This window comes from Vanessa atalanta, chromosome 27, assembly GCF_905147765.1.
Source record: "Vanessa atalanta chromosome 27, ilVanAtal1.2, whole genome shotgun sequence".
Lineage (NCBI taxonomy): Eukaryota > Metazoa > Arthropoda > Insecta > Lepidoptera > Nymphalidae > Vanessa > Vanessa atalanta.
This window is the reverse complement of record NC_061897.1, coordinates 1,167,407-1,189,465: the sequence shown is the minus strand read 5'-3', so window position 1 is coordinate 1,189,465 and position 22,059 is coordinate 1,167,407. Positions and strand designations below refer to the sequence as shown.

The window sequence follows — 22,059 nt, the reverse complement described above, 5'->3', positions numbered from 1 at the left end:
CAGGTGGGCTTGCACAATGGGTACCCTGGGAATTCCCCCTAGGTCTTGGAGGCCCGCACAGGCGGGCCGACCGACAGGGTGTCACGGTGGCGCCCGCCAAAGAGACGGAGAAGGTACCGCTGATTTGTTAGTGGGTATTCCGGTGTACCGGGGTGCACTCGGCGTCCAGAGCACCGGCGAATCCCACAAAAAGGGCCATTTCCACGAGGGGTTTTCCCCCTCGTGGAAATGCGTCATTCGTTTTAACAGCGAGCGAAAAAAAAAGTGGGCCTGCACAAAGCAAACCATGACCCTTGCTCTTTTGTTTTCACCTTTGAAACCATCTTACGTTTCGAAAGCATTTAATCTTTCAGAACAGTAATTTTATAATTCGTCTGTTATTTCAGCGAGGCACTGCTGTCTCTGCCGTCGTTGGCCGTCTTCAAGCAAGAAGCGCCCTCTCCTACCGGCAACGTGTTGTCACCACCTCGTCGCGCGTGGCCGGCTCGCAGGACTGACGATAGACAGGTAAAGCTACTCCTTAATTTGTCAGAAGATTACCGTTATTTTTATATTCTTTTAGTCAATTTGAAAAAAAATATGCTGATTTTTTTTATCTGGATCATAATTCGTATGTACAAATTTAAGGTTTGTACATAATTCTGTACAATTATGGCATAGATATAGGTTTTAGTCAAAGTCAAAAACTTGATTCAATATAAAACCGGTGAAAGAAAATAGTCAAGATTTGTTTATACTCAAAAATAATGGAGATGGTATTCGTTGATTTCTGATTGTAGACAAAGATTAACAACTGAGTTTCTTGTCGGTTCGTCTCGGTAGCATTCCGAGCCGAGGGTAGCTTTAAATTTAATCCAATCATGTAAAATTACTGATGTTGATTTAAAAGTGCTCTCACGAGCCCACTTGAATACAGTACTGGAATATTTTGATTTCGAATAATTATTTTGTTTTATAAAAGCATTAAAAGTATGATATTATACCTGAAACATCGTGGTGTGTTCTTTGCCTTATGTATTTTCATGATTATAAGTAGTTAAAAATCTGTCAATTTTGGGAACTTACCATATGCCAACACTGGAATAAAATTAAGCTCCTTCCTACTAATATTTTATTTAATTGAATTATGTTTTTGTATAATTATCACTATTGAGTTCTTAGTCTTGTCTAGCTATTTAGCCTTCTGACGTACTGTCAAATATTAAAGAAGACAATGAGACATTTACTTTTTATTTTTTATATATACCTAACATTTTTTCTTATTTTCAAGTGGTCCCTCGATAGTCTTGAGGTAAACTTGTATTTAATAAAACCTCATTTTAACAATAGTCTGTTTCAATGGCAAGAGGCGTAAAGACATATAAACAACAATAACCTTAAATTGACACCATTGGTCGAGATTTTAAAGTCTACGCATTATGGATTCTTGAAATAATAAAAAATAAAAATCGTTAACAAAACTAAAATTTAATTGCAATCGACAAACTCAAATTCTAACTGAACTAATAAAATGGTATTTGATATTAAAAAAATCATTTTAATAATCTTTCATCATTTACGCCAAATGTAGATGAGTGACTTGCAGTTTACAATGAAAAGAAATAAACACAAAACCTGTCATAGTTTCCGAAATTCCTAAAAAATCTTTTGTATAAATGCGAAGTTTCACGAGAGACCCGCTAGTATGAATCAAGAATTGTTTTGTAGTGCGTAATATAGCTGAGCTATTGGAAAATCGCATGGAATATTTAAATCTAAAATTTGTTTATCTTCACTCTTTCTGCCATTGAAATAAATTATCCATATAAACATATAAACAGCTTTTATAACGTAGTATCATTTATTCATTTGTAAAATAAAACACACAAAACACTCACGACCTCACCACTGATTTGTCTCTTTCCGTCATCAGCAATATACCATTAGAAAGAAAGAGCTAACATCATACATTGGAATTGAAAAAGTTACCTGTAAATATGCGATAGATATATTTATCTTAGGTACTCCTGAATTTTCATTCGCTAATTTTGTCTTTTTATGTTCATTAATTTTATCATTAAATTATTTGTTTAGCTAACGGATGGTAGTATTGCTTACATTAAAACGTTTCATGATTTTCAAAGTCGATACGTGACGTAAAATGTTACAGGAATGACCTTCAATGGTTCGTTACTCGTAACTCATAAAACGATGGATTCAGTAGCTGTGTTTGGCGGGAGGAGAGTATCGTTAGGGAATTTGCTCATGTCGAAGGAAATTATGCCATGTGTGTATCCACCAAACATCGTTGACTTAGTGTCAAGAAAGTTCTAGAAAAGATTGCTATTAAGCGACAACGCTGTCCTGTTATGGAAATTTTTGGAACGAAGTTCTTATACTTGACTTATAGTAGAGTCAACTGGCAACATACCCTTCGTTTCATTCTTCTTCTCTTTTTTTGTCTCTTTCTTTTATATTTCGGGTACACTCGGCTTTATTTCAACTATTTTTGGTATTGTTTTGATTCACACAGTATGTTTAATAACTATTTTATTTCTTGTTACGTAATTATTTACAGACGTTATTCATTTATTTCATTATTTTAGCATTAGCAGCCCGTAAATGTCCCACTGCTGGGATAAAGGCCTCCTCTCCTTTGAGGAGAAAGTTAGGAGCATATTCCACCACGCTGCTCCAATGCGGGTTGGCGGAATACACATGTGGCAGAATTTCGTTGAAATTAGACACATGCAGGTTTCCTCACGATGTTTTCCTTCACGGCCGAGCACGAGATGAATTATAAACACAAATTAAGCACATGAAATTTCAGTGGTGCCTGCCTGGGTTTGAACCCGAAATCATCGGTTAAGATTCCTTCCAACCGGGTGTAGCACGACTCATCTAGTATTTTTTTTAAATTAAAAATACATACACCCACTGCCATTTGGGCTACCTGAAGTGGTCACCACCAAGACATTGGTATGTGACAAATATTTCTCTTTCGTCCATCGTCATAACCAAACTTAGGAACGAGGATATGACATACTTTATCAAGCTTGTCACCAAGTGAGATCAGCTTTTTGTCATTTACATTTGTAAAGCGAGATGCGAATCATCTGTATCGTTGAAAGATGAGTCGTAGGATGTTGGAATCGTAAACACTGTTTGTTTGGATCAAGTCGAATTTGCCGTCTCATCGGATTAAGAGAGTGCAGCGATTAGTCTAGTCTCACATTAAAATGGCCGCCGTAACGAGGTTAACAAGAACATCATAATTTATGTTATTGTAAAATTCATATCTCAATGATGTTCTTATTCTGTCCATAGATCACCAATATGGTGATCGACAACCGTGACGGCATGGAGGACGCCTGCCAGCAGTCCTCACCACACAACGGCATGGTGAATACCCATTGTAAGTTATACTTATTTAAATGTTCGCTATATCGATCGCAAGATCGTAACGTACATTCAACGCAAGACTTGGTCCAGAGAAAATACTCGAATTGACTTTACGGGTAATGCTGACATGAGGCAGCTAATACTGCTCCATTTAACCTGACCTGACCGATCTTTGGACTGTAGCCTGTACATTTGGGAGTTCCAGCCCTATGGCTTTTGCTCTAGAAAAAGCAGGTAGATTATAAAATGGGAGGCGCCCGTGTTGAGGCAGTTACCGTTGACGCCACCAACTCCGTACGTCTGCCACATACATTTATCTTTATGTTTTTATGCAGTTGAAAAAGTTCAAGAACAATATATAATACTAGCTGCTTCGAGCACGTTTGAATTCAGAAAATAAGTTATTGTTGTAGCCTAAGTTACAATTTATTATTACATCAGCTACCTCTCAGTGAAAGTCCCATCAAAATCGGTCCAGCCGTTCCGGAACAAACAGACAGACAGCAGAGAGATTAATTGAAATAAATTTTCGTATATGTACCGTGTATACATACATTTGCATTTAGTAAAAAGCAGTTATTTTATTATGACAAACAGAAACTCAAATTTTATTATATGTATAGATTATTTCATTTCATGCATAAAATAATGACAAGTTTTTAAACAAATTGATGTTTACGTGTAGGGCCTAATGATTTTTTAACATTTTTTCTTAACCCAGCCAGTCCAGAGAGCATGCAGTGCCAATCAATGCCAGTCGCCGTGATGCCAATGAACGGTTACCATTCGCCGACTAACCAGGAGAATAAAAGTAAGTCTCAAAATAATAAAATCATATTTACTACTTACAAATAAAATAATGTAGGCATTTTTAAACTTTAAATTCGCTCTGACGGTCGACCCGCCTATGCGGGCCTCTAAAACCCAGGGGGTTCCCGGGGTACTGAGATCCCCCTAAAGATCTCCTAGTTTAGTGGTACAGTGCCTCTTTGATGACAATAAAAACGTTATTATATCATTGACCAACTCAACATTACACCTATACTCGTCTAAGCCTTAACTCTCAGTAATATAAATTATTCGGCTTTTTTTATGTAAAGCTTTTTTGTACAGCAAAATAAGATCAAAGAAAATGTGTGTGTATTTTGAAAAACATCTTCAACAGATGCCGGTCTACTGATGTGTTCTCCAGTCAGCTCTCTGGACGGCTTCTTACACTCGCCCTCCACTCGTCCCGACACGAGCTTCAAGGACGATACCAGGTAATATAAGCTTTTGAGTATCTTTCATTTTGAACAGCAAAAACCGTTTTTTCGGGCGTGCTCATGGGCCACCTGATGTTAAGTGGTCACCACCGCCCATAGAATATTGATGCAGTAAGAAATATTAACCTAGCTTGGGAACTAAGATGTTATGTCCCTTGTAGTTATGGCTGTAGTTACACTGGCTCACTCACCCATCAGAACAGAATACAACAATACTAGGTTTTGCTGTTTGTCGGCAGGATATTCAGAAATGTTGGTACGGTTTTGGAAACAGACTTATGGATATATTGAGATGTTTTTTACTACTGGATGAACTAGACAAAGTATATGAACAATAATTTTCATGTGATCGAAACACAAAGAAAAATATCTGAACGGATTGGATTAATCGAACACAAGTTAAACATACACACATTGTTTAAACATATACTTTCCCCTAAGTGAATTAGGGGGGGGGGGGTCTATGTGGGATTATGGTGTGTGCTCAATAAAAAACCAGCGGTACCAACTCAGTATCTTCAGAATCAAGGTATCGCTTGCTACTGTGAAATGGCATTGGAATCGACTTTAGTTTTTTAGTGTTTTTATAAGTTCAAACCGGTAAAAACCGGTTATTCCCGGTTGAGAAACATAAATGTCTAATTTTGTGAACAGTTAGAATTGTTTAGTCAATCTATGGTAGACCTGAACGACTATACAATAATAGAAGTATTTTTTTCTAGATTCGATTTCTTTTCTAGATTTCAATATGTCCTAGCTGCGGCCACGTCGATAGCCACCAAGCAGAACGAGGAGACGCTGACGTACCTCAACCAGGGCCAGCCGTACGAGATCAAGCTGAAGAAGCTGGGCGACTTGTCGCATTACAAGGGGAAGATTTTGAAGGTAGGTTTTAGGCCTTGCTTTAAAGTAACGATTTATGTAAACCGACTATGCCTCCCTATTTATATAGTCCTCCATTTAATGTTTATAAAAAAAATTGACTAATGTTGTCCACAGAGTATAATTAAGATATGCTTCCACGAACGTCGTCTGCAATACGCCGAGAGGGAGCAGATCGCCCAGTGGCACGCGGAGCGCCCCGGAGACAGGATCCTAGAGGTGAGCCTGCGCAGCGTGGTTACCATGGGGCACCCAAAAGCTCCCAAAGGAAATTTCTCCTGTGCACTCATTGGTTAATGCGCGTGACCTTCAAATCATTTCTTAGTCTTTTATGTCGGATTGGTCTCGCTAATCTCTAGCCGCGCGCAACGACCAATGCGGTGCGAGTATTTTATTCCATATGAGTTCAACTCCTGGAATGAACTATACAATGTCATAGTACAGGCTAAGGTGAATCTAATTCAGCATAATACTCTTTCTTATGTTCAAATATTATATAAATTGTAATTAATATATATTTAAATGAAAAAAAGGCTCATAAAAGCACGTTTGAGTTTTGAGTTGAGTTGAGTACGAGTATGAGTAAAGTCCACTGAACACACGCGGCCCCCCAGGTGGACGTGCCGCTGTCGTACGGCGTGCTGCGCGCCGAGCTGCCCGCCAGCCTCAACGCGCTGCACGTGTACTGGGACCCCACTAAGGACGTGGGCGTCTACATCAAGGTGAGCCCAAATTCCCTTGCCCCGGTCGACTGACATTACTGTTCTCAGCCGAAAAGGGGGGGTCAATCGTCGTATCGTAAATGTCGTGTGGTAAATCATCGTTTCTTCTAAGATCATATACGAATGTTTTCCGAAAATTTTACGAAGAAATTTAAATAACTAGTTTTCGCTCGCATTGTCGCCCTCGTGCTAGAGAGGGGCTTTCATATCGGTCGCATCTTTTATCGGGCTTAAAGTTTAATTTCATCAAATTCGGTTCAGTGATTCAGCCGTGAAAGCGTAACACAGACAATTTAGCATTTATAATATTACTATAGAGTAGAAAATTCACCGTTTCCTCTTCCTGACGCTTACGGCCTAACGATATAGGGGGAGGGGGAGGGGGAGGATAGATCACGCTGTAGCAACAGTGCATTGCAGGTGAACTGCATATCGACGGAGTTCACGGCCAAGAAGCACGGCGGCGAGAAGGGCGTGCCGTTCCGCATCCAGATCGAGACGTACCTCGCGGCCGACGAGCTGCAGCGCCTGCACGCCGCCGCCTGCCAGGTCAAGGTACGCCGCGCCGCCCGCGCCCCCCGCCCGCGCCGCCCGCACCCCCCGCCCTAACGCTCGCTGTGCTGCAGGTGTTCAAGCTGAAGGGCGCCGACCGCAAGCACAAGCAGGACCGGGAGAAGGTGCTGCGTCGCCCGCGGGCCGACCTCGAGAAGTACCAGCCGGGCTGCGACGCGACTGTCCTCACCACCGTGAGTACCACCGGCACTGTCGTTATCACAACAAACCCCTCCATCATTTTTTTTTATGATGATGGCAAGGGGTCACCACCGCCCATAGACAATGGTGGTGCTGTAAGAAATATTAACCATCCTTTTCATCGCCAAAGCGCCACTAACCTTAGAAGCTAAAATGTTTGTCCCTTGTGCCTGTAGTTACACTGGCTCACTTACCCTTCAAACCGAAACACAACATTGCTGATTTGTTTGGTAAAAATTGTCATAATAAAAAGGAAATTTGTGAACAGCTGTCCAACGACGCCCTCATGCCGCCGCCGTCGCTGGTGACCACCTCGCCTCCGTATTCGCCGGAGATGTGGTAAGTTTTTGAAATGAAGTTCTTTTACGCGGCTTACAGTAGGTTTCCATATAAATCAAAATTAAAATATACTTTATTCAAATAAGCTTTCAAACACTTTTGAATTGTCATTTAACAAAATATATTAAGTGAAGCTACTACCGTCTCGGAATGTAGATTCTACCGGCAAAATACTCAGTACTTACTCTTTTTCAATACTTAAAGTTGGTGTGGACCGGTAGAAATCGTCACGTAAAGATAAAATTTTGTCATCCAGGTGATCAAACCCTCTCTTTCTCTTTTTCTCTGTCTCTTTCTATTATATACGGTTTTATATAATATTGTTTAAACATAATTTTGGGTATGGTTTTATTACACACGAGATTTTTATTAATAATTTAATTTCTTGTTATAGAATTATTCTCAAACGTTAAATTTTATCATTGTGTCATAAAAGCCTTCGTTCCAAACAGGCGTCCTCCCTTTTTTAAATCACCAAGTTAAGTTCGAGAATGTATCCCTGTCTACACTATACCCTATTCCAATGGAAGTAGGAAAAAAGATAAACAAACCTTAGATTTACGTATTTCATGCGATTTGCTAATAACTCAGCTATGTTATGCACTATTAAGAGTTTATGATTAATATATCTTTATTTAAAATACAATACTATTACACTTAACTACTTATATCCACTTTAATTTTACTTCCAAAATACCGATAACACTTTCGTCGGCGTTCAAAACGCCATTTTTTCGCAAATCCATAGTGAATATCATAGATTAATCAAGCTCTCGACCAATGATATCGCGTCAATTTGCTGTCAAATTTTGTTTATTTGGCTTTTTTTCTCATGGTTGGAATAGATTATACTAACATTAACAGCTGACATAACCGCAACAACGCTGTTTAGATTATAAATTACATTTAAATTAAATTAACGATAATAATATTATTGAAATTGAGTTTAAGTTTGAATTAGCAGTCTGTAAATTTCCCACTGCTGGGCTAAGGGCTCCTCTCCCTTGAGGAGAAGGTTTGGAGCATATTCCACCACGCTGCTCCAATGCGGTGGAATACACATGTGGCAGAATTTCGTTTAAATTAGACACATGTAACATACCTCACGATGTTTTCCTTCACCGCCGAGCACGAGATGAATTATAAACACAAATTAAGCGCATGATAATTCAGTGGTGCCTGCCTGGGTTTGAACTCGAAATCATCGGTTAAGATACACGCGTTCTAACCACTGGGCCATCTCGGCTCACAGCCGCGCACAGACAACTCCTATAGTTGGAATAAGCAATTTTTGCAAGGGGAGGCTTAAACCATATTTAAACACAATTGTAGTGTTCAGACGACACGGGAACTCGATGCATAACGTTTACTGCGTAGACACGAATCCCCCTTCACACATACTTTTTCAATAATACCCCCGTTACATGACTATAATATCATAAAAAGCTACGTCACTGATGGATACAGTTGTTCTAATTTCAATTTTACCGACAATGACACAAAGAGTTTGTTTTAAACATTCATAATATTATATCAGCTACTACGATTGTCTACGAGAGACATATTTCCGTATAGCGTGTTTTCCGTGTATACTAATAGATGGCGCTAGCATCTATCATTGATATTTTCAATAACACACCTAAGATTACAGTTGGCAATTATCTATCTTTAATTATCGTTTCACAATCAAGGATAAGTGTTTTCTTTTTATGATATCGGTAGGCGGACGAGCAAATGGGCCACCTGACAGAAAGTGCCACCGCCCATAGACAATTTGCGTTGTAAGAAATATTAACCATTCCTTACATCAACAATGCGCCACCAACCTCGGGAACTAAGATGTTACGTCCCTTGTGCCTGTAGTGGCTTGAAGGGTGAGTGCACCCTTCAAACCGGAACACAACAATACTGAGTACTGCTGCTTGGCGGTAGAATATCTGATGAGTGGGTGGTACCTACCCAGGCGGGCTTGCACAAAATCCTACCACCAACAATATTAAACCACCAATAAATAATTATCTATCTTTAACCAATAATAGATTACTTTTTTTTCTCTCTGACCCATCTAATCGTTTTTTGAGTATCCAAGATTTTTAATTTGCTTATTGTATCAAATACAGTAATAAATTATTTTAAATACAAATAAACTATCAATACATAAATAGTTTAGTTTCCATTTGATTTACTTTGCTTTTTAACGAAGTCAATAATGAAAGAAAACTTCAACTTTGCTTTACGGCAGATTGTTTTTTTTTTTGTAAATATTTATGCTAACGTATCCAATGCACGGAATCGTAGTGCCAAAATATCTGATAAAGGGCATATGAATTATCATGACCTCTGAAAAAAAGTTGTAATGTTATTGAATTCTGATATTAGGTACCTTTTATATAAATGTAAAGAAATAAGTATGACAAAAGTAATATCACTTTTTAGTCGTTTCACTCAAATAGGGTTGTATTAAATTTTTAAATTCATTCAGAACTTTCGTTTTGTCTTGATCTATATGCGAATTCGTAATGATTTAATTTTGTCATAAAATCGCCAGTGCTTAATAGATATGTGTCACTATCGGCAACACAATCTAAAATCATTCGTAATAATTCCACATCTCTGTCACCGCTGCTATAATATTCTATAATTAATAGAAATTACACAGTTTTTCGGGCTATTTTGACAGATAAGCGAATGACGTCACTAGAGAGCTTCCTCTATCCGAGAGTAACTTGAAATTGTTTTTGAAATGCCGGAAAGCACGTTTTGTATGAGCGTTTATATCTCTAGAAAGCTATCGGACCTCCCGATGCAAATGGTTAGTTTCGATAGGAAATGCTAACCGTCGATAAGTTATTGAAAAGAAAGTACGGGCAAAGGAACAGATATGGTTACAGTTACATAAATTGGGGATAGATAAGTTATTGAAAACGGCCGCTATACCATGTACAGTCAGCGTAATATGTAACGTAACAGTTGAGATTACCTAACTCATACAAATAATGATCGAAAATATTGATCGATAATATTCACACAACCAGTCTTTAGTTAACTTTAGATGTTTTTAATGTTTTAGGTAATCTTAACTTATATATGACGCTGACTGTATCACCTAAAAAAATAAAAATACAGGAGAGCCAACTTTTTGACAAATAAAAATACATCGTAGACAATTCCATTCATGTTTTTTTTGTAATGCTTATTAATGTCAATGTTTGTATTTGATATCGGCAGAGTATTAAACGTTCATTGACAAACGATTAAGAAAAAAAAAACGATCGTTCACGATTTTCACACTATTTGAAATACAAATTATAACGACATCTTTTGTCACTCTATATATTTATTATACCAACTCATTGATATATATAGTAAAGTACTAATTGCTACTATTACTTTTCTGCTTAACTACTTTTTTTAATAAAAATAGACGGACGAGCCAAAGAACAACTCCTGTAGTTGAAATCAACAATTTTTGCAACGGTACGAATGAGGTCTAATCACAATATTTAATTATATTTTATCATAGTATAAGCACAAACTATAACGTCAATACTATAAATAATAATTCCAATTTTAAATTTTTGAACAATGACACAAAACCGTTATAGTGATGTCCTAGGATTTAAAATGTTATCGATACTTTTTTACGGAATTAGTATTATATAAAGAAGTTTGCAAAAAATAATCTTAGGTACAGTAACATTATTTCTAGGATTGATGTAATTTTTTGACTGGATTATATTCATATATATATTAAGCCGATAATGTCTCTGTATTTAATTAACATACGTGTGTAATTTTAATGGTAGAAAGACTGACTTGTCTGTGGGCTTGTTTCCATTTCTTCCCGATAGAATCGACATTAATAATCTTCAGTATATTTTCAGTTAATAAAAGTCAGTAAAAATGAATTAAGTCTTAAAATCATATATTTAGTTGTCATAGAAATGACCTTGACTAATTCTACTTACAATGTATGTAATTATAATGTCACTAGGTTTTCATTATGGTTTAAGTGGATACACATCGTGTTGTAAAACAAAGTAACATGCAAATATGTACGTGTTTTGAGTGTTTCGTATACATTGTTGTCGACGAGTTGAAGTATTACTGGAATTTGCGCCACTTTTGCCTTTTCTATATCACTTTTTCAACTACAATGTAACAAAGTACTCTTGAGTTGTTAAATGAGTTTTCTATATGATAATACGTCATCAAAAAATATTGTGATCTGGAATCAGATTTTTTGGCTTTTATAACTTAAAGTAAATGTCGTTTTGCGTCTATATACTACTAGCAGTCAGACCAAATCACAAAATTAAGGTCCATCATTTATTAAATCGTGACGCCACGCAAGGTATCATTTTACATGCATGTGTTTTAACAGCAATCCTATCATTGGTCGTTGTGAATTTAGTTACATATGGGCCGAAACGAAACAGGATTGTTTGGTACCCGTTTCTCGAAGGTTTCATGTTTAATAATGTTATACTTGTATAGCTCGAATTATTAGTATAGTCCAGGGCTTGAATAACCGAAAAAATATCGGTTAAAACGGTAATCGGTATGACGTCATACTTTTAAATTGTGATATCTAAAAATAATGATACAGCTATTTTCTGGTAGCAAGAAATATACCTACCGAAATTATTTGGTAGGGCAAAATAACGGTAGCATTATACTAGCATGATACCTAAATTATAAAAAAAAGGTTTTCTTTATACAATGCCGCCGCCGCTGCGTTGCCACTGGTACCGCCCGCCCCGACTACCTTGGCCCTTGACTGAGAGAGTCCGAGCGGAACGAAACAGCTGTGTCGCACACATAGTCTTGCTATTTTGAACTTTTATTTTTATTAATAATTTATAATACGTCTTACGTAAGAATAAATAGAACTAAATATTATATACACTCTACACACGTCATACAGTTATATAGGTACGCAAAGATGGATAAAAGTAAGTACATACCTACAATTTTTATGATTTAACTGTCAACTAAAACAGCTTATAAAATTTGTCTCTTTTTAGAGTATCCTAATGATGTAGTATATTTGTGCAACAATATTTTAAAACTTTTCCTATTTTCCTATTTAAAATTATATTAGTCGCTGCAGCTCAAAATATATAATGCATAAATCATATTTTGTGATTAATTTTAGAATCAGCAATAAAGCGACACCACTCGTCAGACGTTTTAGGAGATTCGGAACGACCACCGTCTCCCTCCATTCTTCATCCTAAAGTAGGTAAAATTTTGTAGAAAAAAAAAGATTGTTCTATTTGTTCCCACTGCCTATCAATCAAACAAAAAGGAAAGGACCGAAGAAACGAACTTTTTGGCATTCTTATAAATGAAGAAATGAATAACATAGAACCTTGTATGAGAGCCCGTGTATATTCAAGAATCTTAATGTTTCTACATTCCTTAGAAGGAAAACACTCTAAGGAAGTTCCTTTAGCAGACTCTGAACTGCATGATTCTTAATTTTGAATTTTACCTACGCCCCATCTTTTGACATTGTCAAATTCACTTAATTTAGAAAATATATTACAGGTCGTTCTTTCATAGCACACTTTTTGTTTGTAATCACTTTCCCTGTCTAACGACGTCCTTTACAAAATTATTAAGACAAACATCTTATAAACAAAATAATATTAACTATAGCAAACGTATTAACTCGCTCTTCACTTCGACACGCTTAATTATCTGTTAATTTTATATTTTGTTAATTTTTATTTATTTCTATGTTGATCCAATGTAAGTAATTTTGTTCAGGCACTAAACAAGTAGAAGATTTTGAATCTTTATCATATGAAAAGAATGAGTACACAGCGTTTTTGCGTTTTCTTCCCATTACTTATGCGTATATAATGTATTTAACAATCGAAAAAAATGCTAATAGGTGTGTAAATAAGTGCGTAAACAATAATAAAACAAAGAGTCGTAGAACGGGGTAATGCCAATTGCGAGATCTACTGTCTTTCAAGTCACAACAAGTGAGTAAATGAAAGCGACGTTGCCGTTCAGTTGCCGACTGATCGGCAACGTCGCATTCATCCCTGCGATTTTTTCGGTACCGAAATATTTTTTGTTAGGTACTGGTAAATTAAAACTATAACGATACCGTAAAAAAATAAAGGTACCGTTTATTTATACCGGTAGATTAATCGTAATTCTTAACCGTTTTGGCTTTACCTTTAAATCAAAGCGGTACCGTAATTTCATACCGATAACGTAACCTTTATACCTTAACCGCTTTCAAGCTCTGGTATAGTCATAAAGATCGCGTTACGTTTGCATACGTCGCATTCATTACACAATCAGACATAAGGTCACCGTCACGATAATAAAGAACACTAAATTGTAACAATTGAACGTCATCTGAGACGAGATTTAATCAATCTTGATGGGTTTTTTAAATCGCATTAAATGTATGTATTTATATGTTATATAATATCTTGGATTTAACTGCTTTTATTGGTCTAGTTGCCAACTTATAACGCAGAGCAATTTAAACCTCGTTCGGGTATCCTTCTATCGCCATACCTTCTAACAAGTATTAATCTTATTTGCCTTGCATTATTTAATATTAATGTTCGATGTTTTAGCCAAAACAAATGAGATAACTCTGACCGTACTATAATAAATTCGTTCTTAAATTAACAGTGTTAACCAGCACAGATTGCATTAACTTTACAAATGTTCTAATTTCAAACCAAATTGTTAATCTTAATATGTATTAAATTTTATTAATGTAAATTTAAATAAAAAAAAACATTCATAAAATTTACTCGGTGATATGGCTTTGTGCAGGCCCGGGTAGGTATACCACTCACTCCGGTTTTAAAGGTGTGTCAGTTAGTATAACTACGCACAAGGGACGTAACATCTTAATTCTCAAGGTGGCGCAGTGACTATGTGAGGAATGGTTGATATTTCCTACAGCGCCAATATCTATGGGCGGTGGTCACCAATTACCATAAGGTCCGTGTAGCTATAAAATAAAATAAAAACAATGCAGAAACATAACACCTAATTATAGTCAATGAAAACTACCTGTTTATTCACCATTAAACAACTAGTCTGAACCAAATGAAGTTAAATTAAAGAAAGTTTTCCGCAATATATACGCGGCGTGGGGATTGTGTACTATATGATATTTATTTTAAAATTACACTTGACTTGAATAGAAACGAGGTGAACAGCTGGTTAAGGAAAAAAAACTTGTTGAGCTTGTCTGATTGATGATTTAAAAATATCATTCGTTTATTAATATTTTTGTATTTTTATTTATGTCTAAAGATGTCTACCGTAAGATAAAACGCCCTTTCTTTATCGCCTAGTTAACAATCACAATCTGCAATAGAGCAATAAATTGTGCCAATTTAACGTAATTTAAGAGGGCGCGGCATCTTTTATAAATCATGCGTCATGTCTAGAAAGTGTCGTGAATGTACAAATGAATGAATCTTCTAGATATTTCTGTCGCTTTAATATATCTTTATTACGTTATAATATAACAAATTGTAATCAAGTGACTAATTTTAACATATTTTGTTTAGCAGTTTTCATTATGAAATAAATAATTCCGATATATCATTACAGAGAAAAGTGTGATATTATAAATGTACGTAAGATACATAGGGTTAAGTTATTAAAAATTTTTTTGTGCACTAATATGGTAGACATAAGCATACAAAAGTGTGATTCTCATCTTTTGTAATAAATATTACATTAATAGTCGACTGTTTTCGATATTTACGAATATAAATGTAATATATGTATTATTGTATCCACTCTTAATTAAATGAAGAAGAATCCAATTAAAAAACTACAAGTCTACTGGTAACCTATTTTTAATGCTGCCAAACTATTGACGGCCATTTTTTATTTTTATCGTTCAATCATCTAGAAGGATCCCCCTCCCCAACTTTGTCCAAGCGTATGATAATTGAGGAAATTAATTTTTGGAGTTCGTTGAGAACGATCAACCGTTTATAAAATAGTTGCTTAGAGATAACTCTAATAATGAAATAAAATATTCTACGACATAAAAATATGATATTATTATCTAATAGTTTTCATTCGCAATTATTTCCATTTCACTTGTACGTCACCATCATTCATCCTCAATTCGCTCTCAATTCAATCGAGCGAAGTAATTGAACACGTGATAACAGAATACAGCTTTAAACCAGATTGTAACAACGATCGCGAGATTTAATTACAAGGAAATGTGTATATACATGACAATTCCAATTATTTACCGTCAACATATTATATATTTCAATATAATGTGTTGAGTAAATATAACTTTGTATGAATAATGTAAGTTAATCGTTATACGGTTGCCCTTGTCCCGTTCCTTTGGAGTCAGCGAAGTGTGTTCTCTAGTACTGTAAGAAAAAGTATCTGGCATAATTGCCGCCTTTTAGGAATACTATTTTGTTAGTGGATTAGTTTCTTTCCATTATACGGGTTATAATAGATGTCCAGAACACAGTATTGTTAGTGGTCGTCTCCTAGATCACTCACAGTTTGAGATGGAGCGGCTCTTGTCTTTTCTGCTGAAAACACACTTACTGGTAGTGTTACATTTTAATACTCTCTACAAAGATTATATTCTACATTTAAACTCTGTAAAACGATTCAAAAGTGCTTGTTAAAGCGTTCATAAATAAAGTATATTTTTTATTTGATTTGACTAATACACCACAATTATTATTACTTTTTTTTAGGTCTAAGTTTTACACACTATTTTATGACTAATCAAATCGGAACAATAGTTTTAAATCCAATATACTAAGTTTAACTTATACGAATAATTACAATGTTAAGATTAATTTTGCATTTGAGTTTTCTAGTATACAATTTTATAAATAATAGATAATCTTACATTGTAAGTAATTCACAAGTATACATAATTAATCGTAAATATTATGAAAAAAAACCGGTTTAAAAGTGTCGATACTCTAAGACCAACACTGTGAGTTTTAAAAATAGAACAAAAGTTCATGCCTCGTATCACTCGCATAGAATGAGCCCTGTGAACCTAAATTAACATACAGTTGCTCAATTGAGCCCTTGTTATTCAATTGGCATGTCTATTCGTATGTACTGTATATGAATGGAACTTATTTTTAGCTTGTATTACCATAATATGTATCACATCTTTTTCCAGTATTATATTTAACTTCAACATGTAATAAACACAGACCTACAATAATATCAATACAATCAAATGAATTAGAGTTTATATTAAGTGATTACATTCTAGTAATCTTTGCCCCTAGACAGTCGCATTGCAAGGACTATTTGTTAAATACGAGGAGTATTTTCCACCAGGTCGATGTGCCGCAACCCATAGGACTTAAGGTGTTAAATCTCATTTGTAAATATATTTCCTCACTTTGAACACAGCAATACAAAGTATTAATTGATGCAGATAATTCATGAGTGTTGAGTTGAAAATTTGTTAAATTTTTAATAATCTAGCATTTTAAAATTACCGGATTATTTAAAAGAGTTGGTTCTCTTTGCAAGCACATGCAACTGCATCTGTTTCAACGTTTATGTTTATAACGTAGCCGTGTTTACGAATTGCGCTTTGCTATATTTAGCATAGCCGTCTCATACTTCCGAAGTAGATTCAAACCTGTTCAAGTTGGTTTCGTTTTGAGGATGCTGCAATTTACGCAACGCCTTATCATTTCCCGTTGCTTAACATGCAAGTTTATTTATATTATTGCAGTTCGCATTACATTCATTCTGATTTGTAATGTATCGTTTTAAATGGGATGCTAATTAATAACACTGAAATTTTCTAATAGAATATATTATTTAATATATAATTGCTTTGATAATTCTAAAGACAGCTATCAATTTCAAACACAGTGCTCTAAGATTGACTGCAAGAACCCTTTTTGAAAGAACACACACATTATTTAAAAAGTCTATTAAGTCTTTTTTGTATGACTTATATTTTTAGCGTATTTTTAAACGTATTGTTAAACTATAAGTTAATAAATAATGTATTTTTTGTGTTCGTAGACTGAACATTTGTTTCTAAAATTAAACTAAATTAAATGAAACGGCACGGAAGGTCGTTCTCTCAATCAATAATGTCATAGGTATCAGCGTTTACGTTGTTAGGATTATGAAATATTACAGTTTATACCAATGCGTTGTAACTTCTAACAATAACTGCTATTAGTATAATAGTAACAATAAGAAATCTAGATCATTAACGTTGACTTGCTTAAATCTAAAGTTAAGCTTTGATTGATTATGTTAAAATTAATAATTGCATGATTTTTGAGATATTTTTAAGTAAATATGTCAGTAACGATAGTTAACAGTCATACGTTACAGGTTCAGTAGTAACCCTAATCAGAACGAACGAACCTTATTACACGCACGAACATCATTTGTAACGTATAAACTGTCGTTAAATTACTTACTTGCACCGTCACTAATTAAAAATGCTGCTTCAACGAATCAAAACAAAATGCTACGTAGCGTTGATATCGAATGCAAATAATTTAAATTAATAAAATCAAAATATTCTTTGCAAGTTATACTAATAACCGATGATAATTATTTAAATGTATTCTAAAACTGGCTTTATTAACTCCAATAATGAAATGAAAACCAAATCATGCCTTGTGTTTCAAACTTTTCTGAAATCACATGTCTGGCAATTAGTACTTGTCGCGACGATTCAAGTGATTTTAAAATATTAATATAGGTCAGGAAGTTCAGAAAATGAAGCAAAGGTCGAAAACGCTCACCTTGCAATCCAGTATTAACACATGAAATATATGCTTTTTATTCTAGTAGTGTTTTCGTCGTCCACTATCGAAAGACTAAATATTCTTAAAATATCTGTTACCTAAACACGATTCCTTAAAATATTAATAAGTGAACCAGACCCTTCAATATTTCTTCTAGTCAGTAAAAGTAAAAGTAAAGTGTCGTTGTACGCCATATGCTATTTATTATCCAATTAGAAAATGGCGAAACTTTATTAATTTTATTTTGTCCTTATATTCGTTCGTTTTAAACAAGCGATGTAATTGAATATTTTTTTGACATATTTATGTATTTTTTTTTCTTATATGTAAATTATAGCCCCGTTAAAATAAATTATTATTTGTCTTACGTTATATTAATGTTTAGGAAAAATTTATAATGAGTCCCTGACATAAAAATCACTAGATTAAACATTAGCTGTTATTGAAACAATTCAAGTGAAGTTAGTATATAAATGTTATATAATATAAATTAAATAAGTACTTTTAAGTGCATGCTCCTGATACGAAGATGATTTAATTGAAAATTCCACGTGTTAATTTCATGCAATCAACGATAACAAATCAACAAAGTACCTATCTATATTTCTAGTTAAAACAATTACGTTATTATTTGCGTAATAATAAATAAAACAATAGAAAATGAAGGAGCTACGAATACACGAAAACGTTGTCTAAGGTCGCGTCTTCGTTCGTAAAACTGTTATCGCAATTTATAGTGATGTAAGATAATTCTGTTGGTGACTGGAAACAGGCGATAAAGTCGATCTAATAGCGAAACCGGATCGTAGCAGTTAGAAACAAATTGACACACAATTGGCCAAAACTGCATAGGAGCCATTATTATATCCGGTTCGTTGCCGATATGTCTAACCGTAATTAACTGCGCTTTGAGCTAAAAATACCATTTTATTAATAAAAACAAACAACAATCAAGAACTTTGTCGTAATAAAAATTAATCATTCGACATTAATGCAATTATGAATTCATGTCGTATCGATAAAAACGGGACGGCTTGTCGCCTCACTATAACCGTGACGTTGCTCTATGCACCAACGCAAGCCGGCCGCGGCCCACATAAACCGACTCGAACCGGTTATGATCCAATCGAGAAACGCGCTTCACTCGCGACCAATCAGCGGCCATTCTACTCAGTCGCTTGCGTTCCTTCAGTCGCCTTGTACTCCTTTGTTTCTATTTTGCTGTATTATTTACCGTTGATAAAACCGAATTTCTTTAACCGCTTTTAAACCGGTGTTATCTCATACCGTTTTACTTCCCGGTTAGAACTGTTATTTTTAATTTATCATTTCGAATCGAAGATCGGCCGCGAGAAGTTACAGGGACATTATAATGTTGGACAAGTGAAGTGAATCGTGGTCAGGACTGTTCAAGATATACCTGTTCTTTGATATCTCTATAAGAGTGCCCAATGGTTGTTGAGGTGGTACGCGGTCCAGCTATGGTGGTTGCCGGTGGCGCGGCTTACCGCATCGGATCCGGCGCTTTCATCTTCTTCAATCTAACGAGACAAGACTATAGCTGACGAGTATTATGCTCGTTCTCGAGCAGAGACTGAGTGCGCGGCAAGTGGGGCGCGGGGTTGTGCTGAGAGCCCGTCTGGTCCACGGCATTGAAGCCCACGGGTGGCGAATGAAGTTTTCCCTCCTCAAGACAGAGGTGGAAATCGACGCTGATCCTGAAACGTACAGGGAACTAGCCAGGAGATTGAGAGCGGCGAACGTTATAGTCAGACCCGGGCGACGTTTAACGTAAATACTAAATTATTTTTATTTAAATGCAGTTTATAATTTACACTTTCGCACCAGTGAGTTTTTGATCGTTTTTTAGAATGGGGAATTTCTTTCGTGAGAAATGAGTTGCATAATTTATACTGGTATACACTGGTTTTATCGGTGGATCAATGTTGTTGTGTTTACGTGACGGTTCCTGACTATAATTTCAGGCACGTAAAATGTCCGAGATGGCCCAGTGGTTAGAACGCGTGCATCTTAACCGATGATTTCGGGTTCAAACCCAGGCAGGCACCACTGAAATTTCATGTGCTTAATTTGTGTTTATAATTCATCTCGTGCTCGGCGGTGAAGGAAAACATCGTGAGGAAACCTGCATGTGTCTAATTTCAACGAAATTCAGCCACATGTGTATTCCGCCAACCCGCATTGGAGCAGCGTGGTGGAATATGCTCCAAACCTTCTCCTCAAAGGGAGGGACATTTACGGGCTGCTAATGTATGTATGTAAATGTATGTAAAATGTCCGTACTCGTATTGGAAATATTTCAATCGTTTAAAAACATGTGCATTATAGATTTCATTCAACATACGTTATTACATTTTATCATAACTTATTCAAAGTAAAAATATATCCGTCTATGGGAAATTTTTACCTTCGGGAAATGATACACTAAAAACTTTGTATAATATACATTTTATAGGTCATTATATGTATAAATACTGTACATGTATGTACTTGAGACAATTAAATTTCATAAATCTTATTTTTATATGTAAGACAAAAATATAAAATTTGTATTAAAAATATGTTAGTCGATTTTACTTCGGAAGCATAATTATAATAACAGCATAACGTCTAATCTATACTCATATCAATAGTACATTAACGGAATCGACTCAAGTGAATAATTATACTAGTTGATACGATAACCGGGAATCATAATCTCGTGATGAAGGATACTTGGCTTTCCCTGTTTTTATATTATCCACTCTACCGGCTAAGAATGATTTAACTTCTATGAGAATTTTACACTCAGAACAATGAGTAATTTAGGATAATTTCTACAAGTTCTTTCTTGAGGAAAGGGCGAAATGTCTTTAATAAATAAGACTTAAATACTAACTTAGCTACTTTTTTAAGTTTTTATTTTTAGAAGGCTATATTACAATAATATGATAAATGTTTATTCAATCAAGTGGTGTTTGTTTCAATTACTTTAATTTAATTTTTCTGCGTGTTTTTATATGCTGATAGAGCTTTGAGTCTGTCTTGGTAGATACAACCGCTTATTTCATACCTAAACAGAATGACTGGATTGTGGTTCCATGTTTAAATTTGAGAGTTTCAATCTAACTAAAGGCACAAGGGATATAACATCTTAGTTACCAAGTTTGGCGGCATCACCGATGATGAGGTTTCTTACGGTGATCTCTATGGCTGATGGTGACGATTCACCATTAGATGGACAGTACATCTACCGATTACATATAAAAAAAAATAGTTTTGATATTAAATTATGTTAATTTTTGATGATTTAAGTTTTTTTTTTTAAATATTAAAGTATTTTCACAGTCCTATATAATCCACACAATTTTTAAATCAAATAAACAAAAATTCATAACATATTATTTATATGGCTTATTGATTAATTTAAAGCACACTAACAATACACTTGTTAACAAAATTAAATATAAATAAAGTAAACAAAAGAAAAAGTCATACATGTATCAGTTACAATCGTACATGTAGCATTTATAATACTATTAATTACATAATATTACAGTAAGGAATAATTATAGTACTAGAGATAAATACATAATAACAAAATTTAAAATCAATTTTAATAAATTAACAATTGCATAAAATTATTACACTGTGGAGCCGAGATGGCCCAATGGTTAGAACGCGTGCATCGTAACCGATGATTTCGGGTTCAAACCCAGGCAGGCACCACTGAATTTTTATGTGCTTAATTTGTGTTTATAATTCATCTTGCGCTTGGCGGCGAAGGAAATCATCGTGAGGAAACCTGCATGTGTCTAATTTCAACGAAATTCTGTCACATGTGTATTCCGCCAACCCGCATTGGAGCAGCGTGGTGGAATATGCTCCAAACCAAAGGGAGAGGAGGCCTTTAGCCCAGCAGTG

The 22,059-nt window shown here is 35.2% G+C and overlaps 1 protein-coding gene across 3 annotated transcripts in view; it reads left to right on the top strand.

Moving 5' to 3' along the window:
- LOC125074261 (transcription factor CP2-like protein 1) overlaps window positions 1–22,059 on the top strand; it is a 49,100-nt gene that overhangs the window by 20,171 nt on the left and 6,870 nt on the right. For 2 of the 3 annotated variants that reach the window (XM_047685545.1, XM_047685547.1), the window contains 10 exons: window positions 387–507; window positions 3,307–3,394; window positions 4,103–4,192; window positions 4,547–4,643; window positions 5,369–5,531; window positions 5,646–5,747; window positions 6,143–6,250; window positions 6,671–6,805; window positions 6,877–6,996; window positions 7,272–7,342. In XM_047685545.1, coding sequence (XP_047541501.1) covers window positions 387–507; window positions 3,307–3,394; window positions 4,103–4,192; window positions 4,547–4,643; window positions 5,369–5,531; window positions 5,646–5,747; window positions 6,143–6,250; window positions 6,671–6,805; window positions 6,877–6,996; window positions 7,272–7,342 — 1,095 coding nt within the window. The remainder of the gene's footprint in view (window positions 1–386; window positions 508–3,306; window positions 3,395–4,102; window positions 4,193–4,546; window positions 4,644–5,368; window positions 5,532–5,645; window positions 5,748–6,142; window positions 6,251–6,670; window positions 6,806–6,876; window positions 6,997–7,271; window positions 7,343–22,059) is intronic. The other variant, XM_047685546.1, reaches the window with a different exon arrangement.